Raw genomic sequence first — 9,921 nt, forward strand, 5'->3', positions numbered from 1 at the left:
ATTTGATTTTACAACTAATATTACAATTATATTACACAGTCTACTCTATTGACTGTGGGGCTAAAATCAGCAACTATTCTTTGCATGCGTGCTCACCCATAGAGACACATTTCAGCCTAAATAATATCCTGACAGTGAAATTTTAAAAGAGGCTTTTTCTGTTTAAAGTTAAAGAGAAGGACTATTTACACGTCCAAAAGTGTGTTTATATCGTTAAGCATCAGCAGATTTATATAATCTTGTTTTGATAAGTTTGACATAGATAAATCACTCGTAATATAATTGTATCAGCAAATCCAAAATGTTTTGTATCAATGCTTTCTGTTTTTAGTGGACAATGAAAAGACAGTGATCACATGTGTATTAAAAATAACACAAACTAGCATTGCAACAGGAAACAATAAAATCTTAGTTACTTCCTGTACTTACACTAAAAGGTTACAAATAAGGATCATCGTGTACACAGACAGGAAATAAATGGAAAAACCACACAGTGTCTCAGGAAGGTGCGCTGGGCCTTAACATGCCACCACCACATACTGACAGAAGTTTTTAGATCTCTGCTTATGAGATGGAATAAAATTCTTCCAGAAAATATTCCCTCATTCTGGGCTGGTGATGGAGAACAATGAAGGGAAATCTGAAAACAGTCATTTCATATAATAAAACTAATTGTTTGTGTTAATTTGTTCTTGTATTTGCATTTGGACATTTTGCTAAACTGTAGATTGTCTCAATCATCAGTCTGTCTTATGATGTCTCCACAGAGCTAAGAGAAGAATTCCTCTCGTTTCAATTTTGGGAATTTCTTCTTTTTTTGTTTTGATAATAATAATAATAATAATAATAATAATAATAATAATAATAATAATAATAATAATAATAATAATAATAATAATAAATGTTTAATGTTATTGGCCCGCCACTACATTAGTCTGACGGTAGCATGACACAATTCATTTCCACGACAGATTCTAGCGTGGTTGTGGAGGCTGCTGCAGGTGTGATGTGTCCACTCCCGCTGTGTTAGTAGTTACTTACTAACACAAGAGGGCGTGTTGGTGTGTGTCTGGGCGGCTTCGAGGGTCCCGGCCTGTCAGATTTCGGGCTTTCTGCTGAACACCGAAGCAGGACGCGTCTGCTCGTATCTTTCGTTAGTTTTCGTTACGTTACTTTTGTCTGTGTAAAGAACTCTCACGTGCAAGTTCGAATTGCTTTCTGTTTCTAAAAGCTGGCCGCACAGCTGTTTTCTGAATTTCCCATTTCGAGGAATTTAAAAGAAAAGAAAGTTTACGCCCACGTACAGTTGTGTTAACAGCACAGACAGCCCACGGACAGTTAGACAGACATATTCTATATACATATCTCCCACGAGGTGCAATATAATTGTGGATCTAACTGCACACTGATAATCGCTTTAAATCTATGAGCGTATTCAACAGTGCGCGCCCGGCGATTTTTCACTGTGGCCTGCTATATGTTCCATCACAGAGACGGTAACAGTGATGTGAGGCTTTCCTTTACTGAAATAATATACCGTAACGATTAGCTATATGAACAATAAGCAGCTTTGCTGCAAACTAGAATAAAATGAGAGAAAATGAACAGATCAGAAGAGGGCAAAGCAAAGCTGAGAAACAATTGATATGCAGCAATAAGTGTGCCAGTGTGTGTGTGTGTGTGTGTGTGTGTGTGTGTGTGTGTGTGTGTGTGTGTGTGTGTGTGTGTGTGTGTGTGTGTGTGTGTGCTGGTCAGGGTCTGCAGAGCCAATCAGCTGCTCATGCAGATGACGTGCTGATGTCCTACGTCAGCCCCGTCGCTTGTCAGAGTTGCACACACACTGGAAACACACACGTACACACACTCCCTATCCGAGCCGGACAGTGCAGCTCCTGGTCCGGCAGCCCGGCAGCGGAGGACTTACCCAGGCTTCCAGGCTCCGCAGCCCGCTGTGACAGTGGACCTAACGTCGCCTTACTTTGTGGACATGGGAGACATGGGGGACCCGCCGAAAAGTAAGACATGTGTTCGATGTTGGATCCATGCTGGAACTTAATTCTTCAGAACTAAGAGTTGACTTGGTTACGTGGTGATCTCCGCAAACACAGTATATGACTTTCCCCTATTAAACTCGGCACACACACACACACGCATATATATATATATATATTTATATATATTTATATGAAAGCTGTGTTACCTCCTATATAGTAGTCTTGATGATAATAATAATAATAATAATAATAATAATAATAATAATAATAATAATAATAATAATAATAATAATAATAATTGGTGTGCTAAAGAGTGTTTCATGTGTTCTTATGTTGTTGCCCTTCCAGAGAAGCGGTTGGTGTCTCTGTGCGTGGGCTGCGGAAACCAGATCCACGACCAGTATATCTTGCGGGTCTCTCCGGACCTTGAATGGCACGCCGCCTGTCTCAAGTGTGCCGAGTGCAGCCAGTACCTGGACGAGTCCTGCACGTGCTTCGTCAGGGATGGAAAGACTTACTGTAAACGGGACTACATCAGGTAGGACGGCCGGGACGGGACGGGACGGGACGAAGAACTGGAGCAGCTCGAAAATTGGAATTATGTTGTTTTGATATTTACAAGATCAAGTTGAGATGATGCGGACTCGTTTACTCTCCCTGGAGTCCCTTTGTCACCGGGCACATTTCATTTGACGTGTCAGAATCACAGTTACTTGATACAGCAGCTTATGTAGAAAGTAGCGCCAGCATTTCGTAATGCGGCGATAAGACGTGGTTTAACGTTCTGGAACAATATAATTCATCCAGACCACAACTCAAGGTCGCAGGATACTCCGGAGCAAAGTGTGAAAAATCACACAGAGCGAGAACCCGCAGGACGTTTCTGTGCAGACAGCAGACAGCTCACTCTGTCACAATTCCTGTTCAACTTCACCAAGCTCATTTACAAGTTCATAGTTTTATTTAATTATATTTGTAATAATAATAATCACAACAGCAGCAATAATGATAATAATAATAATAATAATAATAATAATAATAATAATAATAATAATAATAATAATAATAATAATAATAATAATAATAATAATTTAAATTAAAATGTGGACATCTCGGGCGTTTTGTAATTATTACAAATAAGTAAATATTAAACCATTATTATTATTATTATTATTATTATTATTATTATTATTATTATTATTATTATTATTATTATTATTATCATCATCATCATCATCAGTGTGTAGTGGCCGAGCTGTGTGCCGTGTGAATGACCAGCCCTGCATGTGTGTGCCTCGCAGGTTATACGGGATTAAATGCGCTAAATGCAACATCGGCTTCAGCAAGAACGACTTCGTTATGAGGGCCCGTTCCAAGGTCTACCACATTGAGTGTTTCCGCTGCGTGGCCTGCAGTCGGCAGCTCATCCCGGGGGACGAATTTGCTTTGCGAGAAGACGGGCTCTTCTGTCGAGCAGACCACGATGTTGTGGAACGGGCCAGCCTGGGCCCCGGGGACCCGCTGAGCCCCCTGCACCCCGCCAGACCGCTGCAGATGGCAGGTAGGACTGCTGCTGCTGCAGACCGGCACTTTAGCTCACACGGTGTGTTCAACGCTGACTTGGTGTTTCCTGTATTTTTATTTTATTTTTGTAGTCCTTAAAAATGAAAGACATTTCGTTTCTTGTGCTTCAAATCTGTCAAACGCAGGCTGCGATATCAGAGGGGAACGTGTCCCTCCTGCCACAGAGAGTGGAAGTGTTCTGCTGTCATATTTGGTTTGTTGGCCTTATTTTAGTGGACCTGTTGTCTGCTCATGCTTTTGGCTGGTGTAACTTGTTTTCTGCAGACTGTGGGAGGATTAGAGAAAGGCCTGAGGTGCGCTTCTGTCCGAAAAAGTCCAATTATTCTTGTTGGAGGGGATCAGTAAACACGGCTGCTGGTCCTTCTCATAGTTTTGGTTATTCCTATCAATGTTTTAATGGCTTTGGGCAGCCTGCTCCATTCCTGCTGTAACAAATAATGGCTTTGGTTCCGATATGTCAGAGTGTTCTTCCACATATTAATCGAATATTGAATGAGACCGGAAGCTAATTAAATAACGAAAAAGCGTCTTTTCCAAAGGCCATCTTTTCTCTGGATGTGTGAGCGCAGTTCTGAGGTTCTCTGATGCTCAGGGACCACAGCCGCGCGTTTTTTAATGTTACCAAGTCAAAAACATTTCTACAAGATGCTGAAAGAGATTCAGAATTCACAAAATTGTGGAAGAAGCATACGTGTGTGGAGAGGAATTAAAGGGAGTCCGCTCGCGTGTCCGTGTTTGGAGTCTACGTGTTTCATTTGATCGGATGTTTTTCACTTTTTTCCACAGCAGAACCAATCTCTGCCCGTCAGCCCGCTCTGCGGCCTCACGTACATAAACAGCCCGAGAAGACCACCCGGGTCCGGACGGTGCTGAACGAGAAGCAGCTGCACACGCTGCGGACCTGCTACAACGCCAACCCGAGGCCCGACGCTCTAATGAAGGAACAGCTGGTGGAGATGACCGGCCTCAGCCCGCGAGTGATCCGGGTCTGGTTCCAGAATAAGCGATGCAAAGACAAGAAGAGAAGCCAACTCATGAAGCAGCTACAACAGCAGCAGTCCAGCGACAAGACGGTAGGTGCTTAACGCGATCACCAGCCCACACACCCGATCACACACGATCCACTGACACCCCGTGTATCAAAGAGGCCCGTGATGTGGCACCGTGGTCGGCAGGCTGCTTCCGTCATTAATCAAGGTGTCAGTCCCAGAAAGGCCTCAGAGCAGATTTATTCATCAAGTTCAAATCAGAAGTTCCGTGACAGGCAAGAAGGACTGTGCACGAGCTCACCCGGGCTCTGAGGTCAAGCATGCGCGCACACACACACACACACACACACACACACACACACACACACACACACACACACACACACACACACACACACACACACACACACACACACACACATGTCTATATTTATGTGAAATACGGACATAATGTGATTGATTGTTCTGCTGATTGAGCAATCGTGCACGTGAGTTTACACGGCAACACCCCCTCGCGTGTAATTCTCCCAGTAACTGTGCGTGGTGCTGAGCAGGATGCTTCCGTTTCTTGCAGAACATCCAGGGAATGACGGGAACCCCGATGGTGGCAGCCAGCCCGGAGCGGCACGACGGAGGCATCCAAGCCAACCCGGTGGAGGTGCAGAGCTACCAGCCGCCCTGGAAGGTGCTCAGCGACTTCGCGCTGCAGAGCGACATCGACCAGCCTGCTTTCCAACAACTGGTTCGTGATTTCCTGGTTCGCGCTCAGACATTAACACACTGCTGATATCAAAAGTGCTGTGATTTCAGTTTTTGAGGACATTCAGCAGCTGCTCTGAACAACTTTTTGTTTTTTTTAATAGTGTGTGTCGTTTGCGAGCACTGCTAGGTCCCTTATCTATCTATCTATCTATCTATCTATCTATCTATCTATCTATCTATCTATCTATCTATCTATCTATCTATCTATCTATCTATCTATCTATCTATCTATCTATCTATCTATCTATATATATATAGATATAGATAGATATATATATATATAATTCTTAATCTGTTGAAGAATATTGAATTAGCATGGACACATAACCACTGTGACCACTGACGCTACGTTTTCTACGTTTATTTCAAGTATGTAAAATTTCGAGGGAATATGGTCAGATGCGCTTAAGCGCACAGACACGAGGCTGTGGGTAACCCGAAAGACCAGCAGTGTTTGTTCTCCACACCGGCCACACACGGCAAAGACACGTGCAGCGCACCCGGACGATGTAAACCAGCTTTCTAAATAAAATTAAAGCATTTTGTGTTTTTCCCGTTTGGTTCCGTTTACTCTCAAATTAACAGACTTTCAAATACTTGTAAAAGCGAACACCATGCCATCCTCGTTCCGCTTCTTTTATCGCGCAATTGTAAAGCAGTAGACTACAAATCTATTATTATTATTATCATCATCATTATTATTATTATGACGTCGATGGTTGCAGTGACGTTGACGGACGGATTTCCTTTGGAAACTTTGCTGACACACAGGCTGAACTGCGTCCCTGAGCAGCAGCACTGACCTGCCCATGAGTAGATGTAATCCAAGGCCTTTTAGTGTGCACGTGTAAAAGTTTCAGCTGTGCTTTTAAAGGTTCGCTTAATGTGCTCTGCAGGTGAGTTTCTCGGAGGGAGGACCGGGTTCGAACTCGACGGGCAGCGAAGTAGCGTCTATGTCGTCTCAGCTTCCAGATACGCCGAACAGCATGGTCTCCAGCCCCATCGAGGCCTGAGCCGGCGCTGCGTGGACAGACACACACAGCCCCTTTCATATCACCCTTCTCGACTGCACCAAGCAACCCCCTGGTTGTATTTTGACACTGTGAAGACAATCATGGGATTTACCACAGTCACACATTCTAACGTCCAGAGGAGATAACGCGACGAGTCCTCGCGGTCGGTCGGTGCTGCCCGTTTGCCAAACAGAGAAGGCATGAAGCTGGCTTCACCGATGAACGGGACCCGGCGGCGAGGAGAGAGCTCGAGATTCTCTGTACTCGCGACATGCCGCACGCGACTTTCAATAGAAACTGTGTTGTTTTGTTTTTTTTTAATTCGACACACGCACCTCGTCATATAATAAATGACTGTGTGGGGTGTGGGCGGGGGTTCTCCATTAACTACATGATTTTCTTAAAGACCCAAGTACTAAAGCATTTGCAACAAGGTATACCTCTATTTTGCCACAAGCTTCGTGGGACATTTGTGCGAGTTAGTGTCCGTCCAACATTTTTTTTCTTCCCCAAAGATGTGTAAATTAATAATAACTTAAAAAATACTGTTAGCTCCGGAAGGAAATGTTTTGTTTGTTCCCGTGCAGCAAGATTATTTATTATTTATTGTCAACAAACTTGCCACCTTTTGTGTAACTTTCTTAACTGAAGTAAAAAAAAAAAAAAAAGAAAGAAAGAAAACCCCAAGGCGTTTGGTCTGTCGCTTGTTTGTCGGAATCAACAAACAAAATGACAATAAGGAGTTTACCTGCACGTCTGACGCGTGTTTCTCTGTGAGCGGACACACATCAGCTCTGGTTAAATGCCTGGATGGGTAGACTGTGGTTAATTGGGTGTCATGTTAGTGCAGATGCTGTGTCAGGTTACGTATACTCTGCTACCTGCTGCAGCGCAAAGTGCACCGCTAAACATCTCCAGCCTAACAAAACGCCCGACCTTTAAAATCTTCTTCCGTCTAAAATGTGCCGCGTGGATCTTCATTTGTACGCATAGCTGGATTACGTTTTAAGAGACACGGCCACACTCGGCACTGCACACGGTGCCATAACGTGGCCGCAACAGAAAAAATTCTACTTGTTTTAAGAAAAGTCCAAATTAAAAACACTAAAGCTATTCTTACTATTCCCTTTGCCATTAAATAACCGAGTCAAAAAGAAGGTGACAGAACCCACAAACGCACACGGTGCGTGCCGTGAATTTAAGCTTTCAGTATTTGGACAAATGTCCAAAGCAGTCTCAGGGTTTTGTGAACATCGCTGTTCTATAATGTTTCAGTGTGGATCAAAGTGCAGGTTTTAAACAGTGTTTGAGTTTATTATTTGGTGTATGGGAATGTGTGACTGCATGGCTGCGGTGCGGGGTGCTCATAGCAAACAATATCGACTTGTCTGGATTATACAGACACTCATTGTTTTCTGTTTGACATTAAAATGTATGGATTTGTTTTTGAACAAAAACCCAAAAACAAACAAACAAACAAACAAACAAACAAACAAACAAACAAACAAACAAACAAACAAACAAACAAACAAACAAACAAACAAACAAACAAACCCAAAACACTGTAAGAAATGTAACATCTAAAAAACAGGAATCAGCATTTTGTCCTAACGGCTAATGTTATGATTTAGAAACGATATATTTAATATTTGAATGATTTCACTAATTTCTAATAATAATTACATATGTGTCTAAATTTGTGAATGAGAGAAAGCTAATTCTTTTTAAATGCAGGTTGCTCTGAAATGTAAAGTGGTGCTCCGCAGCGTCAGCAGGGCTGTCTGAATGCTTTTTACAATAAAATCTCACTGAGTCAGGAGGTTTAATGAAAAACAGAAGAAGACAAACTTTACAACACAACATTGTTTACTATTGTCAGAGAAAAGATGCCCGTGCCCTGAATCATCAGTATCCAGCTTTTACAATACAAATACTGTACTGCCAAAGCATTAACCTCCAATGCAGGTTGTAATTCGTGCATATTAAAATGCGGTTCTGTCCTTCATAGCTGGGACGTACAGTATATGATTAAAAGTCCAAGCTGTTATTACAGGGATGGCAGTGAACAGAAAAGCCAAGTTACAGGATGGTTTTCTTGATCATTTTGCATTTTACTCTGCATTACTGATCGAGCATTTTTAACTCAAATGTAGCAATAATTCCCAAAATCAAATTAAGAATAATGTTGGTAGCAGCTGCCAACCACAGCAGCTTCCATGCTCTGTGTCATCCGAGTAGAGTGACTGTTTATGTGGTTATTGCTTTGGCTTGATGGCGATTTGGAAACATCACCTTGCTGAGTTTGGGAGTCTTCAGCAGCATGTGTAAAAGACAGTTATCATGGTTAAACACCCATACGTTCCTGTGATGTCTTTCTCACCTCCCATCTTTGGTTGTGCCAGACTGTATTCACATGAACACCAGGCATGTTCTCGTCAAACTCTAACAGCCCAGAACATAATAGAAACGCTCAGTCTATACCTTACATGCACAGTAATTATTCAGCACATTTTCTGAGTCATTAGCTTTGTTCAGACTAAAGAAAAGCTTTGCCTCAAAGACCAGAGTCATATTTCAATTTGACCACAAATGGCAGATGGTAAGAGTTTTACATATAATAAAGTGGTTTTTTTTAAAGAGCTGCTATGTTTGCAGTGGGTAGAGATAGAGCAGATAGAAGGGAAGCTAAGCACCAGCACAAAGACTTGTGATAACGTACTCTACAGGTTTGTCTGGCTCAGGGACCGTATTCAGAGCTGACGAGGAACAAAAGCAGCAGTGTACCTTGGGCAGGCTGAGGGAAATAATTGCTGGCCTCTGGATGAGACCACATTGAATTGGCATGGGAAATGAGCAAGGGAACTAACCCTCCCAGAAATGTGGCGCCTGACCTCTCAGAGGCACCAAGGTTAGAAGAAATAGGAAGTCTGACAGAACGACTGGTCACAGGCTTTAAGGAGCTGATGCCACGTTTTCTTTAATGACAGAAACCTACATCTGTATATTTAATATGTGTTTTCAACATAACGCTGTCACTTATTATCCAAATTGCATAAAATTCTGGCATTAACACAACTCAGAAAATATTTTTGTTAAATATGTGCATATTTGTCATTTTGGAGAACTGAGTCCTTCCATCTAAAATCATCAAAATTGTATAACATTTATTCAGCTGAACCCTCGTCAGTTTGCCCAAATGTTTTATGGTCCAGAGTCTGAATAAATTGCTGTGAAATGTTAGCATCATATCTCAAATACTTTTCAAGATATATGCTTTTTTTGGAAAATGGTCTGCAAATGCAGCTCTGAACATCAAAGTCTCAAAAACTATTAAAGATAAAATACAGAATTCTTCTCTTGCCTTTTGTTCCAGGACCGGTAGTTTGGGGCAAATGCATTAACAATGTCTAAACACTGACTAGTTATGAAGAAACAAAATCAAGCTGCCCAATATTGGAGTGCACACTAAATACAAAACTTCACATCGCAAAAGACACAAAGTGACAGTGTGTGAATGGTGCAAAAGAAAATATATATTTCATTTTAACATCGAATTCTTAGTTATAAAAGTTACAAACA

General features: G+C 42.0%; 1 protein-coding gene across 2 annotated transcripts; it reads left to right on the forward strand.

The window, feature by feature from the left end:
• Positions 1-1,838: 1,838 nt before the first annotated feature.
• On the forward strand, positions 1,839-9,651 carry isl1a (ISL LIM homeobox 1a). Of its 2 annotated transcripts, none has more exons than XM_085424271.1 (6): positions 1,839-2,015; positions 2,343-2,532; positions 3,296-3,555; positions 4,368-4,651; positions 5,142-5,309; positions 6,226-9,651. In XM_085424271.1, the coding sequence occupies exons 1-6, from the start codon at positions 1,988-1,990 to the stop codon at positions 6,340-6,342; spliced, it is 1,047 nt and encodes a 348-aa protein (XP_085280397.1). In that variant the 5' UTR covers positions 1,839-1,987; the 3' UTR covers positions 6,343-9,651. The 2 variants fall into 2 exon arrangements, with proteins under 2 accessions (XP_085280397.1, XP_085280395.1); XM_085424269.1 differs by having other exon boundaries at positions 4,365-4,651; positions 6,226-9,649.
• The last annotated feature ends 270 nt before the right edge of the window (positions 9,652-9,921 follow it).

This window comes from Rhamphochromis longiceps, linkage group LG12 (assembly GCF_057381845.1).
Source record: "Rhamphochromis longiceps isolate RC_006_pf linkage group LG12, R_longiceps_female_GT1.1, whole genome shotgun sequence".
Taxonomy (NCBI): domain Eukaryota; kingdom Metazoa; phylum Chordata; class Actinopteri; order Cichliformes; family Cichlidae; genus Rhamphochromis; species Rhamphochromis longiceps.

Bases quoted from the DNA above. Each gene is read 5' to 3' on its own strand.
- isl1a (XM_085424269.1), top strand. From the start codon at position 1,988: ATGGGAGACATGGGGGACCCGCCGAAAA. The intron at 2,016-2,342 runs GTAAGACATGTG...TTGCCCTTCCAG, and splicing joins CATGGGGGACCCGCCGAAAA to AGAAGCGGTTGGTGTCTCTG. The intron at 4,652-5,141 runs GTAGGTGCTTAA...CGTTTCTTGCAG, and splicing joins AGCAGTCCAGCGACAAGACG to AACATCCAGGGAATGACGGG.